This window comes from Larus michahellis, chromosome 7 (assembly GCF_964199755.1).
Source record: "Larus michahellis chromosome 7, bLarMic1.1, whole genome shotgun sequence".
In the NCBI taxonomy this organism is placed as follows: Eukaryota; Metazoa; Chordata; class Aves; order Charadriiformes; family Laridae; genus Larus; species Larus michahellis.
This window is the reverse complement of record NC_133902.1, coordinates 40056967-40073470: the sequence shown is the minus strand read 5'-3', so window position 1 is coordinate 40073470 and position 16504 is coordinate 40056967. Positions and strand designations below refer to the sequence as shown.

At 36.1% G+C, this 16504-nt stretch overlaps 1 protein-coding gene across 2 annotated transcripts in view; it reads right to left on the bottom strand.

The window, feature by feature from the left end:
* LOC141746695 (sodium channel protein type 2 subunit alpha-like) overlaps positions 1–16504 on the bottom strand; it is a 79565-nt gene that overhangs the window by 47921 nt on the left and 15140 nt on the right. Inside the window, exons 5-14 of one of the 2 annotated variants that reach the window (XM_074595676.1) lie at positions 14840–15156; positions 11105–11223; positions 10105–10194; positions 8446–8574; positions 7657–7748; positions 6458–6730; positions 6088–6151; positions 5055–5196; positions 4696–4902; positions 3083–3382 (exon numbers count right to left, since the gene is read on the bottom strand). In XM_074595676.1, the coding sequence (XP_074451777.1) occupies positions 3083–3382; positions 4696–4902; positions 5055–5196; positions 6088–6151; positions 6458–6730; positions 7657–7748; positions 8446–8574; positions 10105–10194; positions 11105–11223; positions 14840–15106 (1683 nt within the window). In that variant the 5' untranslated portion in view covers positions 15107–15156. Of the gene's footprint in view, positions 1–3082; positions 3383–4695; positions 4903–5054; positions 5197–6087; positions 6152–6457; positions 6731–7656; positions 7749–8445; positions 8719–10104; positions 10195–11104; positions 11224–14839; positions 15157–16504 lie in introns of those variants that run through there. The other variant, XM_074595677.1, reaches the window with a different exon arrangement.

Sequence of the window (16504 nt, the reverse complement as noted above, 5' to 3'; positions counted from 1 at the left end):
AATATATACATATATCAATACATACGTATGTCTATATATACATACTCAGATTTATGTATACATACATACACACACATAATGTGTGTGCTCAGCTGGTTATAAAGACTTGCAGGTGTTTACCATTATGAGATGTATTTCTTCTGCTCTTGCAGCTATACCAAATTTTAATAATTTGGGATAAAATTTTCTATGCTGGCTGTCAGCTTCAAGCTGAGTTACTTGAAGAGTATCAGCCAAATGGGTTTGCTAACCTGTTTACATAAACTTGGCTGGAGAAAAAGTGCTGTTTTGTTTATGCTTGAAGATAATTTTATCTAAAATAGTCTAGCTGCTATAGAGCATGACACCGAATTCTGACAGCGGTAAACTAATTACTGCCCCCTTTGTACATTTCTTTGTAAATGTATTTGGCCAACCTACAGTCCTTCAAAAAATCACACATTCACTAGGTTTCTTCTGACTACCATTGCTACCCTTGTTTTTTTAGAGAATGTTTCCATGGCTGCTGTTTCGTTTGTTGTCCAGTCTTTCCAATATGTGTTATCGTGCTCTGCGCATGGCTAAATGGATCAGACCCCTCAGGGATTTAGTAGGAGTAATGCCTGCTCTGGAAGTCCCTGCTGGATTGAGACAAAAAATATAAGCCAAAATGATGGCAATTCTAACACATGTAAAGGCAGAAATATATGTGCCTACGTGCTCCTGGAAAGTAAGGTATGAAAGGAAAGTTTGGCTTTTCTTGCAGGCTGCATCATTCATTTGCACACGGAATATTGTAGCAAAGGACAAAATCTCTACAGGACCCAAATGGGCAGATTATCTCCCCATACCATTCTACCGCATTGTTTCATGCTCTGCCACCCTGTTTCACCAGGGAGCTAACTGCAAGGCTAAGAAGGGAAATCAGCTCTTCCTTTACTGATTTTGTGCCCGTAATCCTTCCACTCTTATGGCAGCTCAGTTTTATTTCAGTTATATGCAGACAATGTATGCCCCAAAGCATTTTTACAACTGCAAAAACAATTACCCAGACAGTCTTTCATTAATAAATTATCCTCATTTAGATTATTTACTTGATAAAGGTCTCTTTGTATTTTAAAATGTTAAATTAATTTTAAAAAAATTATTTCAGATGATCACTTATTTCCTCCCTGCTGTGTAATTCATGATGTCTCAAGATGAGCTGTTTCCTGTCTATTGCACCGTTTCCTTCTTTTCTTTCCAATCTAAGACAGATACAATATTTGTTTTCACTTGATTTTAATGGATTATAATTATTTATTCTGCAACATGAATTCACATTTCATTTTAATGCTATCAAAAGTCATTTGAAGTGCCTTGCTTTCCCAAGCTACTTAAGTTTCTGTGGAAGTTTCACAGTTCTTCCTTACAATTGCCAGGATGAAAGCTTTCTGCGAGTTTCAGAGTATGAACAAATACATGCAACAATGCTTTACTGCATGTTAATAAAGCTACAGAAAGTTTACTGTCTATGGAATCTCTTTGTCTCAATTTCTCCTCCCCTTAGTATACCTGCTTCTATATTAAGTAATTTTTCTGTGCACCAAAAATGTATTTAATATAAACATAATATATTGTTAATCAATCTCTTCACCAGAACTATGTAAAAGAGCATCTGGGAATTTAGACTAGACAACGGAGAGGCCTATTATCAAGTTGTTAAAGAACTGGATTAGCAGTCAGAAATTCCTTTCTGCTCAGACTTTGTCAGTGACTCTTTAGCACGCTCAAGTCACTCAACCATCCTCATCTATGAGGTACGGACTCATATATATATCTGAGACAGAACTGTGCAGTCTAAGATTAGATCTTTGTCTGCAGCTCCTTTGCACCAGCCTGACTCAAAGCCCACTCCAATTAATGAAAGATTTTTTTGGAGCAGCTTTGTCCCAAAACTAATAGTACATTTTATTAGACTGGAAATATACTTTTACACTATTACTCAAAGGAGTTGAGTTACATTTAGTATTTTTCCCTTACATTTTTTTAAATTTATTATCCAGAGAACAACCTGGTCATTCTTCTTAATTATAATAAACATTATTTCACTTCCTTAGAAATGCAAATGTATCTTTTTCAGACCAGGCATCACCCCTTATACTTGACTAATTACAGAGGCTTTGTCTCAAATTAAGCTTTCCTCCCCTCGGTGCATATATTTCAGTGTGAAGTGTTTCTGCCACTGAATCTCATATTTTTTATCAGTCTCTAAACTAACACGCTTGATATGACCGTTAAATAAGATAAACATTGGCAGTTAAACCTGGGTAGTACTGGTAGCTAAATGTCATCTGTTAGCTGAGACCAGACATGATAATTTTGAAGAGGTGCATTTTGGGTGATTTTTCTACAAATACCATAACTGTGTGTAGACTTGAAATAAGCAAAGGTATCCTTAAGTGATGGAAGTGATCCTTTGATTTAAGGGGGTAGAGCTTTGAAGTTTGGATTAAATGGTTTCCAGAGGTCCTTCCTAAACTATTTTTTCTACGATTGCAATGATTCTCCATCTTGTATAATGAATTTTTAATGAAAAAGAACAGTATGATTAAATTCTTATAAATATGAGCCCAAATGATCCCTATACATTTTGTCTTTGTTGTGGAGTACTACAGCTACTTTTCTCATTACCTACCATTTAAAGAAGCTAAGGAAAGCAACAGAAACTAATGGCAGTGTGTAACTTCCTATTCAGGGTATTTTGACGATGGGGTCTGCTAAAAAACCACATATTTGCATAGTTTTGAAATGGATGCAGAAGAGAGAATCTAGTATTCATATCTATATGAATACTAATCAAAGAATCTTTGATTCTTTCTCCAATCTACCAGATACATCTTCAGAAATACATTTTCAGAAATGTTTTAATTAAGTTTACTGTTGTCCTTGGTATGTTCTTTTTATCCCTTTGCTAATAGAATGGGTCAAATCATATCAAACTAATACTGTCGCTCATCTTTTACATAACTTCCAATATGTAAAGCTGCTACAGGAGCTTTAATGTCAGTCAAGAGCAAATGAGAGTAAATGAACATGCTTTAATAAAAAAAGAGTGCTGTACCTGGTGAGGAGATGTAAACCTTTTTTCATATGTCAGTTGACTTCCTTCTGTGGAGAAGCGGAAACTTTTCCTTCTGATACTATCTTCTGACTCTGACTTGGGGAACTTATCAATATCTCCTCTGTTCTCTGCTTCAGACATTTCTTTCTGTCTTCTTTTCTTCCTTCTGTTTCTTCTTTCTTTAGCACTCTTTGAGCTCAACTTTGATGCTTCTGAAGAACTTTCCAAGAGTTCTCCTAATCCCCCTATACCACTGAAATCTCTCGATGCAACTGATGCTGCTGCTACTGCTGCTGTCGCCTGTCAGGTTACAAAGCAAAGTACTCTTAACAGGCCAAAAATGAACAATTTTATAGGCTTTTATCAACTGTTTTTATTATCACTGTGGTAATACTGCTGGTTTTACTCAAGGGTTAGAGTATGCAAATATACATAAATAAATTGAACTTAAGATAAACTATTGAGTTGTATAGCTCCTCATTGTTTAGTAGCATGAGCTACTTGAAGCGTCAACTTCAGCAGAACAATAGCATCACTATTCCTTAAAGACTGGCTGCACAAGACACTGGTCTAAAATTATGGTAGTCAGAAAAGTATAACCATAGGGCTTTTTCATGTATTTCAGACCTGCTTCCCCATTTTCTCTTGAGAAAAGCCCCACATCATGCTCCGATTTGGCTGATTCCTTCAGAGTCCTTACAGAGAAAATGAATCCCTAATATCCACCATAAGAGTTAATGTATCATAATCCAACTAGCAGCCTGCAAGTAGTTGAATCCAGTCTTCCCTCACTGTCTTCACAGCAAGGACACTCTCCTCACTTTCCTTCTACCTTCACCAGCAACAGGTACACCATCTAGACAAGTCTTCATGCTCTCCTTCCCTCCTTCTTCATGTTTCCCCTCCCACATTTCCCTCTGTAACAGCACTCTAGGTCTTTGTTATAGATACACAGAGGTACATTTATTGCCTGTTGCTGCTGCAGCCAGAGAGAAGAAAAAGTTTAGGTTTCCTCTCTGATGGAAAGGGATGAGATATTACTTATTGGAGTGAAGAGCCATCCCAAAACTCAGGACCAGTAGCTTCGACTACAGTTGTCAGCCTAGCTGATTTAGTTCATTAAGAAAACCAGTTCAGGTAGCCATCAAATAAAGGAATAATTGAGAGTGTGTCCAGTACTCTTTGTAGAAAGAACTGTCTGGGAGATTGCTATGGGATTGCTATGAGATTCTGCAGTGGAAGATATGTTTGGGAAGTTGATGGGCTGCTGTAAGCTTACAAAAAAGGGTGGTGTGAGTAATGGCAAGAGGCTAGGGTTATGTAACACAGATGACTGGTAATTATCCGGCAAAACATATTATATTCAATGCCCAGTATTTCAGGAATGATGAGACATCTCTCTACAGCAGGAAAGGACAGTTTGAAAGCTCATAGTATGAATATATATATTGTCCTGTTGAAAATGACTATATGCCAGATGAAAAGCAATAGAAAATCAGTCCAGAAATTAGAGAGACTTCTGACTCACGGAGCTAAATTCCTGCATATATTTTACTTTCAGGTAAGAAAACCTCACACCAAGGCTGTTCAGAAAGTACAATTTCCACCATTACCTGAGCTTCTTCTTGTTGTTTTTTCAGTTGTTCCAGCATCTGCTGAAATTCTGCCTCTTTCTGCTCTGCTTCTTCCATGGTTGCTTGATTCTGCTCTTCGTAGGCCATGGCAACCACAGCCAAGATCAAGTTGATCAGGTAGAAAGAGCCCAGAAAAATCACCAGGACAAAAAATATCATGTATGTTTTCCCAGCAGCACGTAGCGTCTAGGGAGTAGAAAGTGTATCTATATATTATTCCACCACTTATCTTTGATACTGCAATAGCATTATGCTTTCAGCTCATGTACAAATAAGCCTATTTATATAATTTTGTATGTCACCTACAGTTTACTTTTTATGTCACAAAAATTTCTTACCAGCTGATACAGGTTCTCCCAGAAGTCCTGAGTCATTAGCCGAAAGAGTGACAAAAAAGCCCAACTGAAGGTGTCAAAACTTGTGTAACCATAGTTGGGGTTTCTACCAGCTTTCACACATATATATCCCTCGGGACACTGCCTATGTGAAACCCAAACAGGAGGTTACTTAGTCATAACTTTTATTTCCTTCTAGAAGATATTTGTTATCTTTTGGAAGAATATGCATTATTTTTCCACAGGAAATCCATGAATTACAATTTAATTCGTTCAGAAAAAAAAGTCATAAGAAACGAACTAATAACACAGTAAATGAAAGATACCCTTTTCATCCGCTCACTGGTTGAAATGACCTAAATATTTAAATTCTCCTCAGCCACATTTTGCAAATAGAATCTTTATTCCAAATGAATAATTTCCTGGCAGAAATAATTGCTAAAATGTTGTTAAGGTTACAGACAGATTAAACAGTATTATTAGCTAAATCCAATTGTACTGTTAGGGATCTCCCACATAATGCTGAGATATTTTTATTTTAATAAGCTTCTTCACTGTTGCCAGTAAGGTATCGAAGTTCAGCTAACAATTCTGGGCTCATAACTGGGCACATGTGTATGGCAGAATTTGCCAGTAATGAAGAAGAGTTAGGCTTGAAAAAAAAGATTCCGTCCTGAACTATGAAGTCACCACTGTGCTTTCTTAATATTTTACGTATTCTCTTTCTCAGTTCTAACCTTTGCTTTCATCTTACTTTTTTCAATCAGTACATCTCCAAAACAGACTTTACAAGAGTTCAGTTTTTATCATTAACACCAACATAATTTTCCAATCAAGCAGGAAGAAAGGCTGTTAATGAGTATTTTGTTTAGCCAGAGAGTAAAATATTTTGACTTGAGTAAGAAATCATTATTTAGCAGCAAAACTCTTTAAATTCTGTAACACTGCTAAATATGGAGTTGTGAATACTATGGACAGGTTCCATGTTATTGCTTTTTCTACAGAACACAACAGAGGATTTTTGAAAGGGTCTTACCCTGCATCAGAGCTATTACCACAAAGTAGGGCATCTCTTTGTCCTTCCAAAATGTAAAAATGCGCTGTGTAGAAAGCATTAGAAATATATGTGAATAAATCAAATGAACCTGAAAGTACTACAAAGTAAAATAAAAATAAATTGCAATAAAATCAGAGTGGCTAGCTGCTGATCACTTTGTAATTTGTTTAGGAACCCTTCTGCTTGTTTTACTTGTTTATTGTATGTATTTGATATCTGTCAGTCAGTGACTGTAAGCAGTTCCACATAAGGCAGGCATATAAACTGTTCAATATTCTTTGTTTGATCACAAATTGTTACATACTATAGCCAAGAATATATTGAAAATAGTTATATCAATCATTCTTACTTTCATCCTCAATGTAATCCTTCCAGTTAAATGTGCTCACTGTCATGTTAACAAATGTACCATTTTCATCCATTGTGCTATTAAAGTAGGATATAACATTTATTTCAAAAGTCGAATTGTCTGGAGGCCACTGCAGGCATTTATTCCTCAAGTTGCCCATGAACAGCTGCAGCCCTATTAGTGCAAATACACTCAGACAAAACACGGTCAGGATCATAACGTCCGAGAGCTTCTTCACAGACTGAATTAGGGCTCCCACGATAGTCTTTAGGCCTGCAAAGAGAAAAGATCCATAGATTTATCAAAGAGTACCTTTGCCCTTCCCATACAATTAAGACGTCATGCAGACACTTAAATTATTTTTTATTTCTCAAAAAGTAAAGCTTCATGAGCAGCCTTAGACATTGTGAAGATGAATGAAAGAAAAAGATTCTTTTGTATGAATATGCAATGAACATATAGTCCAGTAAACTGAATATATAATGTTATTCTCAAGCAGGAAATTTTATCAATCATGCTTTCCTGATATAGATTTGATTTTATTTCTTAGTTTTTCTCTGCATTTAATATTCTGCCAATAATTCAGTTTCCAGTTAATACTAAGTATGACTTCACAACAATATGAAGATAGAATGAGATAGAATGGCAAGTCATTTTGAGGAAAAAAAATTAATATTAAATATGACTTTGCAACAGCATGAAGATAGTATGAGTTATAATTGCAAGTAATTTTGAGGAAAAAAAATCATTTGCATTTGATAAATTTTCCTGTGCAATGTTTATCTCCTTTTTGGTAGCTTTTTTATTTTTACTTGGTTGTTTTTAAGACTAATGTCAATTTTAAGTGGTAAAATAAAGGAAAAAATTCAAAATCAAGAAAGCCATAGCACTGAAGCTTATTTAATGTAAAAGAGACAACTTGTTATAATAAAGTGCAGAAAAACAAAGCAAAATAACCCATAGGCCTCATATTTTATGTTTCATGCAAGAATCTGTTAAACTCAAAGGCTGATTTTGCCAAATAAAAGAAGCTAATGCTGGAAAGGCAAAGAATCATAATCCAGGGTTATGATCCGTGCCTTTTGTTGTTTTTTTTTTTTTGGCAACACGAGCAGCAAACAGCAAGACTTATGCTCAAAAGAAGTGAATTTGACTTCAATGGAATGAAAGTCAGCCTCGGTGTTTAACCTAGCTCTCACCTGGAATGACTGATATTGTTTTCAAAGCTCGGAGAACTCTGAATGTTCTCAACGCTGAGACATTGCCCAGGTCCACAAACTCTGTCACATATCTGTAATAGGGGAGTTCACACACAAACACAATGACAGCACACAAATAACAGTTGGAGATACGAGGGGCCTAACACCTTACACCAACTACTTCTTACCTGGAATTACAGAAATAGTTTTCAAAGCTCTCAATACTCTGAAAGTTCGAAGAGCTGAAACATTGCCTAGGTTTACAAATTCTGTTACATACCTGTAGAATTAAATCACAGTTATTCAAAATTGAGGCAGAGCTTATACTAATTATGTGGGTCTTCAAAACCTCTGTGGCAATATTAGCAATCAAACTTCAAAATTTACCTGTCTCTTCAGTACAACTCGATTTTATAATTCTTTATTTTCATCAATTTTGCTTAAATGTCATTGACGTGAAACTCACTGATTTGTATTTGAACAGCTAATTAAACTAGTTAGCTTATAATAGGACAGTGACATGAAGTCAAAGGGATGGCTTCCATTCTGGTGCGCAGAAAACTGTAGGACATGAAATTAGTGTGCCTCAGCAGTAATTACACTAGTGGATGACACTCTCTGCTGGCTCCTGCCATGTTTTAATTTGATTTAAGTACTAAAATGTGTGATACGTTGTCTAAACTTCACAGGTTGCAGAAACTAAATAATTTTAAATCAATATATTTATTATAATATAATTTGCCACTAATTTCATGCCCTAAAAGTTAAAAAAGTTCTTGAACAACTTACGCCATTAAAATGACACTGAAGTCAAGCCAGTTCCATGGGTCACGCAGAAAAGTAAAACCTTCTAAACAGAATCCCCTTGCAAGAATTTTGATAAGTGATTCAAAGGTATAAATTCCAGTGAAAGTGTACCTGAAAAGCATCAAAGCAGGAATTATGGATTTTTGCAAATTTACGCAAAAGACAGTGACATTCTTTATCAAAGATGACTTACAAAAAAAGAAAAGAAAAACTATTCAGAAGTGAAATAATTAATGAGGAAATAATTAATTTAACTTGCCCCCAACACTTAAGAATGTAGTTGTGTTCAGTAGATGAAATTTGAACCCAACATATATATACTCTTCATTTTATAAAAGGTTGATTTAATTTCAGTTTTTGTGCTTGCAAATAATTTCAGATTCTAGTATTTATTGATACATTTCAGACTTTGATATTTATATGTACATTCTCTGGCACTCACAGGGCAGCCTCTGCTTGCATTCACAAATCAGGTAGATGTCTAAGTGTTCCAAAAAATGAAGACTTTTTTTTTAATGTCAAAATCAGACAGTTTTGTGAAAATCAGTTCTGGATAATAACTATACTCATGCCTATAATACAGGTTTATTTCATAAATAATCGTTAAATATAAGAAAGCATGCCCAGACTATTATTCTTGAAGGTGTGGAGATGATTACCAATTTACCGAGTGTGGGAACAACCATTCATTTAAAAACATGCAAGAGTCAGTTATAACCAGTGTAATGCAGGGACTTCCTGAGACCCACATGGGTCTGTGTGGAAATCTACCTACAGACCCTACTGCTCTCCTTTCCGACTCTCAGCAACCCTAAAAAGCCATAGTCACTGTTGAGCAGACTGGGAACATGTGACTACTAGTGCCATTTCTAAATATAGCATTCAGGGAAGATTCTTTAATGCAGTGAAATAAATAAATAGAAATCAATAATGGCCATTGGAGAACAGGAGGGAATGAAAGAAACCACGACTAGTTAGTACCAGGTTTTTCATGAGTAGTAGTATTTCAAAGAAAAACATAATATTTCAAAGGAAAACATCTATCTGTATTTTGTTAGAGAACAAACACGCATGTATAACCGTGAACAAGAAAGGAAACAGAGGTTCTTTGTGGTTTCCTTACTTCTATCAGCTCTTTGTTACTCCTTCACAGGTAAGACTCTTTCCTCATTGGTTTGAGTTTCTTGCGGTTTGGGTGTTGTGTGTGCTTGCTGTGGCTGGCACTTGTGAGTTCACATCAGTGAGCTACACTGAATGTCCCACTGTGCTAACATCACGGATACTCAAGCAATAAAAGGCTGGCCTCACCAATGACACGCAACAATTTTACATGCACATTTGAAGTTCCGGATCTCCTTTTCCAATTTATGGCTCAGAACACCCAAGGACAAGAGCTCGTGTTAGTACTTCACAGTAGAAGTTCAGATATTCCTCAGACATAATTTTAAGGAACAAGGCGTTAGTCTTAAACCATTTAAATTACTTAGGAGGAAACCAGAAAGATATTGATGATCTCATGGAATCTGATTCTTCATGACTCTGGAATAGCCCAGAGTCATGCAGCTTTCCATAAATGCTTCTTGTTTGGAGTCACACAAAACCAAAGACATCAATATAAAGAAGTAAAAATGTTTAACTTACTCTACATTCTTTGTCCAGTCTGGAGGGTTACTCATGGTCATAAATACACAGTTGGTCAAAATAGTGCACATGATAAGCATGCTGAATAATGTAGATTATAGTCAAGGCATGTAAGTCAAAAAATTATGACAGTTTTATAACACTGAAATCATTAAAAATATTGAGTTTATAAAAATATGTACAAATAATGTGACATTCTAAATAAAATCTGAAAATAAAGCTTTGAACATGATTTTATCTATTTTAAATAGTAGGCCATCTGGCATGTTATGGTGCACTTACTGTAAAACAATGCATTACTTTTATAATTATGGCAGGTTTAGGATTTAAGTGAAACTTAAACACATCCTTAAGTATGTAAAAATATTAAATGAGTACCCAAACATAAATACTCATTGAAGCCACGGGGATCACGCTAAAAGATCTTTACGCAAGAGGCAACTTGGTTGTGGTTGTTTACTCCCAAGTAATTCTTTGGGCATGACAGAAATATATTTGAAAATATTCTCCTTTATCCTGACCTGGATCTTTTATAGGACACCCACCTCAATGCTGAAAACACAATGCTGAAAAAGTACGCCTGAAAAAGCAGCTCTTTCCTCATGCTCTTTTGTCCTTGCTAAGTGAGTCTAGCTCATGAATAGTACCACTGGTCTTGGAAAAAGTGTGACCTTAGATATGTTCAAGTGCAATGGTTTGTTACTAATTTGGCCTTAGCTGCAGGGCTTAGTATGGGATCAGGTCTCCTTTTGCATATAAAGCCTGATATTTAAACTCTGACAGCTTTAGGTGGTTCAGTAGAGAATTCTCTCGGTAGGAATGAAGATCATACTGCAATTCACATGTGATATTGCTGCTTTTTAAGTGTGACCAGCATATGTTTAGTTAGCATCGTACACCCACATAGACATAATCTGTTTATCTGTATGAAAAGTATTATTTCGGTAATTAAATAGTTTTAAATGGCAACGCTTGAATCAACATTAAGAAAAAAGGATATGAATGTACCAAAATCTTGATAGCAATTTTTCTGATGGGATTAAAAGGAGTTAAAATGTACAAGGCAGATGTGGCACTGAATCGGAAAATTGCCTTTCCCTTATTCAATACTATGAAAGTCTGCAAAAAAGAAATACAAAATTAAAATCCAGTGTTGACTACATAAATACCTTTACCTCATTCTAAAGGATTCCATTCTGTGACTGGGAGGTTCAAGCTCCATTCTACTGTCTACCTGTGGTAGGAAAATAACTGATACAGTGGAGTAAGTCTTCTGCAGCCAACTCTCCAATTTGCTAAATTTCCCAGCTTGTGGTCTGAATTCTGGTATTATTAAAATTGCTGGGAATTATCATCACCAATTCCAGTTTATCAATAATGGCAAAATGTGGCATTTCATGGCTAAAATATTTTCAATTTTATTTCTAACAAAATCCTCGATTAAAGTCAGAGTTTCAAATTAATCAAATACATTCTACCTTGTGAGCAAACACTAATAAAACCAAAACAGCAAAAGGGCAGTTCTAAACGCCAGTTTGTATTTGGAACAAATACTTGACAGAATTATGTACACATATATATGGTGACAAGGATAAACACCTGTCACTAAACAATTAACCATAATTTTAAAATTATTTTGCTCTCATTTTAGAGTTTTAAATGCTACCAATAAAAACTATATGTATCTTCTAAAAATGTATCTGTGAAAAAATAAGAGGGATTAATAAATTGCCAGCTGACATCATTCTGAGCAGTCTGAGACAGACGTACACCAGAATTTGGCATCCTGTAACCACAAATCTTTCCTTCAAAAAAATGCTGTTTTCACTTTTAACAATATGCTCTTATTTTCCCTATATGCGAGCACCACATTTAGGTCATTATTATCTTTTAAAAGTTGACCTACGGTTCGTGTTCACCTTCATTCTGTTCCTGTTGGCAGTCATCGCCTAAGTGTTTTCATTTTTATTCCAAGTGTATTCGTGTGTGAGGTTTACTTGCATCTTTGGCGCTGTTTGAAATTTCTTCAGGACATGCCTATTCTTCATTCCTTTCGCTCTTTGTCAATGGTAATGGCTCTGCTTTGTGTTACCATAATAGAGTCTTTGTTACGCTCTCAGCAGAGCTATATCGTATCACTGTTCTCCATGTTGATTTCCATTCTCTGTAAAAACTGGGCTGCGATCAGAAAAATGCTGCCCTCTCTGTGGCCTTTACTGCCTTTACGGCCTGGTCTGCCGTCTCTGGGAGAGAAGGCACACCTCTCTACAGGGGGAAAGAAGACAGGTAAAGAGTGTTGCCGGTGCCTGTTCACGGAATAACATCAGGCGTAGCACTGAGGATGACAGAGAGTGGACTTACTCTCACTGGATTGCTCTCTTCCCTACAGTCCTTCACCCCCTAGAAATGGTAGAAAGAAGCTGCCTGTCCCAGGGTCACTCTGCAGCTGAGCCTGAAGACAGACTCCAATTCACATGGGATTCTCCCCGCATTGACAAGTCGATGATTAAGAATAGTTTCTGCTATAAACTGGAGGAGGGATGACTAATTCTAGGTCATAATTTAAGATGTCCATTTGTTTTCTGTTGAGCACATTAGGCTGGTATGTAACATAAATACAGATGTTACCTGTGACAAAAGATTCTGCTGTTTAATTACTCTCATAGACTAGCAAGTCCATCAGCAGCCTCAGTTTTTACACTTTTGTTCCAAAAAATCAGCCTGATTTTTCTGATCATTGGAGGTTAGAAAGTATTCTTCAGCACTTCTTAGGTTTTCTGATACTTCATTTGTAGAAGACTTGTTTAGAAAACTTTAGTCCTGGACTTATTTATGCTACTTTACTCCTAAATTGTTTTGCAGCTATTCAAGAAAAGGGTTTAGTACACACAATTATATTGTAAGCAAGAATCTTCATGGAGCTGTTGATATAACCAAAACAATATAAATGAAAATAACCCTTGGCAACACTCCCTCTCTGAGCTTTCATTTTTAAAAATTTCCTTAATAACGTTAATATTTGTATTATCTACAGCACTGCTTTTTTAACTTTGGCAACTGTCAGCTTATGCAATTAGATATGGATTTTCCTTTATTTTCCATTCCTATTACTGAAGCCATAATTTTTAAAACCGCTTTGCGAACCAAAGGCAACCACAAATTTAGCCACAAAATTGAGAGCACTATTGGCATGATTTTTTCCTAACAAACAAAATAACTTTCTTTACAGTTTAATATATTTTATGTCTTCATTTTTTTATAGTTGCTCAACATCGTTTCTTATCTTGATGGCAGGCTGTGATGCTTCAAATCGTTATCAGAGCAACTGTGTCCGTTTCCTTCTCTGTTTCAGAGACAAGGAAAGATAAATCCAAGCACTTGTCCAAGAAACACTGTCTGCATGTTTGAATTTATAGTTATTATCCACAGCTTCATCTTCCTTCACTCTCTTTACCAACAACACTTTGCAGGTCTGTCAGGAACTGGGAGAACGTCTTGTTGCTGCTAAAGGAGCATGCAGAAATCAGCAGATAGAGAGTACAGAGCAGAACCCGCTCTTACTGTCAGCTGTACTTTTATTAATCTGTGCAGGACATAAGGTATTTTTAATTATTCCCAGGCTGGACTATTTCAGATCCTGGAGGAATTTAACACAGTCTACAACTAATCCCAGCTGCAGAGATACACTTCTTTGTTCCTTGTCATTCTCTTAAGTAATATAAAGGTAGTCTGTTTCCAGATTGTGTGTATCATTGCTGTGAGATCAAAAACCATATACTCTACTGCAGATCCTGACTTTTAAAAAGGTCAAGGGGCAAACTTTTTACTTGAATGGATCTGTTTGAACTAGCCTTTCTATAAGTCCCTGGTTTGCTGTTCATGTGAAAATGAGGACTTTGTATGACTGTGCAAATCAGAAGGGGAAGTACACCTCTTTTAGGAGTTTAAATTCTTCGTGGAGCACAACTATGCTATTAATGGTCCAGCTGTGTTATAGCCTTGCATATGAAACGCAGGCATATCACTTTTCTCTCACAACACATAACCCTTTGCTCTGATTGTTCTGCATGAAAACTCTCAGTTAGTCTTCAGAGCAACAAAACTGTCTTTTTTCAATTCCTTAAAACCTAGCTTTTCTCTGGTATCTGCCATAGACTTCTAATTGACAGCTGTGCAGCAGAGAACTATCATAGCAATCCCAAGCACTGAAAGCAACAGTTTTCATTGTGGTACTTCTGTATGACCCAAGATTTACACAGAGTCTTTATATGCTAAATATATGTATATAGATATATTTTGTACATATATAGATAGATATATGTTTACATATGTTGTATAGCTGTAACAGAAGCAAAGAATATGGTTAGAGTTCATTATTTCACTAACTTGTGCAGATGCTACCTGGTTATCTACAACCATCTCCCCTGCAAAATCATGCTTGGAAAACCTTGTTTGTCATATCCAGTCTTACTGCTACATTGAAATCAGGAAAATTCAGTCATGTTCCCAGGTTCAGGCAAGCTCAAGGAAGCTAGATCTTCCTTACAGGTAAATAAGAAGTAACTCCACAGATGTTGAAGGAGTCACAATATAGAAGACTGTAAATCAGTTCTGTTAGATTAAAGGATGTTTCCATATATTTAGTGGCTTGATGGCTCTAACTATTATATTTGTGATTAAACTTCTCAAATGTAGAAAATTATATTTTATTTTGAGCAAAAGATTACTCACTCACTTTTTTATTGATATAATATGGGTCCAGGTCTTCCAAAGGTTCAGATACCATTCCTGGAGGTATGTCACCGTAAATAAATGGCAGTGTCTTTCCTGCCTCCAAGTCACTGTTTGGTTTTGGACCATTTTCATCATCATCATCTGTATGTTCTTGCTTGGGCTTTTTAGCTTTTTCTTCTGCAGAACGCTTTTCAATAGCTGCGAGAGAATCTCTAGTAAAATGGCGGAAGCTTTCAGGTCCTGGTGGTACCAGCAGTGCCTGTGCCATGTTTTCATCCTGCAAATTTAATTACTTTTAGCCTCTTGCATAAGAATGACCTATAAAAGAAAATTAGATAATTTAGGAAAACTAGATTGTACCAAAAGAAAAAAACCCCAACATTTGCTTAGAAACGCTTTCCAGGCCTGAAATAGAAGCAGCATATTTCAAAGCTGAATAAAAGTTAAAAGCAATTCCTCAGAATTTATTTACATATTTTATAAATTATTTTTCAGCTTTTTCCTGCTGGTGTAGGAAAAGACAGTATTTCTGCCTACAAACACTGCTCTGCCAATGTCCTTAGACTCTCCCAGTTAGAAAATAATGATACAAGTGTTTTAACAGTGTATCTTCTTTTAACAGCAAGTAAAAATGCATATTCTATGAAGTAGTCTTGAAAATTGTAAACTTATATTTTACTAGTTAATACATTTTATCTTCCCATATTTTTCATGCGTCAGTAATCCAACTTTATAACAGCAAACACTTCCATTAAATGAAAAAGAAGTTTTCATACGATTAATGCTGCTTAAATGACAGCAACTGAATTACGGGAGGAACAAGCACAATTCTTTCTTACTGACAGTTTACTGTGCTGAAGGTTAATGTTAGGTACCAAAGCAGGTTAGGTTGCATTTATTGACTGTGCATGAGCTGTGAATAAAAACCACGAGCCTTTTAAGTAAAAAGAAACAGGCTGTATGATCAAGACCATGTGGAAAAGAATGCTGCTTATGATTTTTTGCAAGGTAAGTGTCATAATATTATTTCAGACTAAAACTACTTTGAAATTTAAGACTCTGGTTCCCTATGAATGTCTTTGGTGCCAGTGCTGGCTGATGTAGTCCCTGCTGCCTGAACCAAAATCTCCACTGTACAACACGTCTCTTTATGAAGGCCTGCAGCGCATCAGCTGAAAGTAATGTTCTTTTCTTTCTTCCAAGTCCTTCTGCAGCAGGACCAGCTGCTTAAACTGATGCCCTGTACAGCACAGTGGAGAGGTTTGAATGGCTGGAGGGAGGGAATGGCAGAAGGAAGGCAGATCTGGTTAAGGAGCAGTGCTACCAAGTAAGAAATGATGATTTGATGTCTACTTTGCAAAAGGTTGTGGCATAATATAGTAATAATTTTGATTGTGAAAACCAATTTGTAAGAGTGAATTTCAGTGCCTGGAATGAGTTCTAATTGTGTTTTCTGTACCTGAAGCCATGTAGTCTTCCTTACGTTACCTCATGAATTTGCGACACCTGTATTCTGGAGTTGCCACATCTAGATTTGAGACAAAATATTGTATTCATTTGCATTCACTCAAATAGTCTTTCTCCTAAAGCTTCTTGCTTGTCTGGAACAGTTTGTAGAAATCGCACACATACACACAAAGTGCCAAAGTAATGATCTTATGAAATA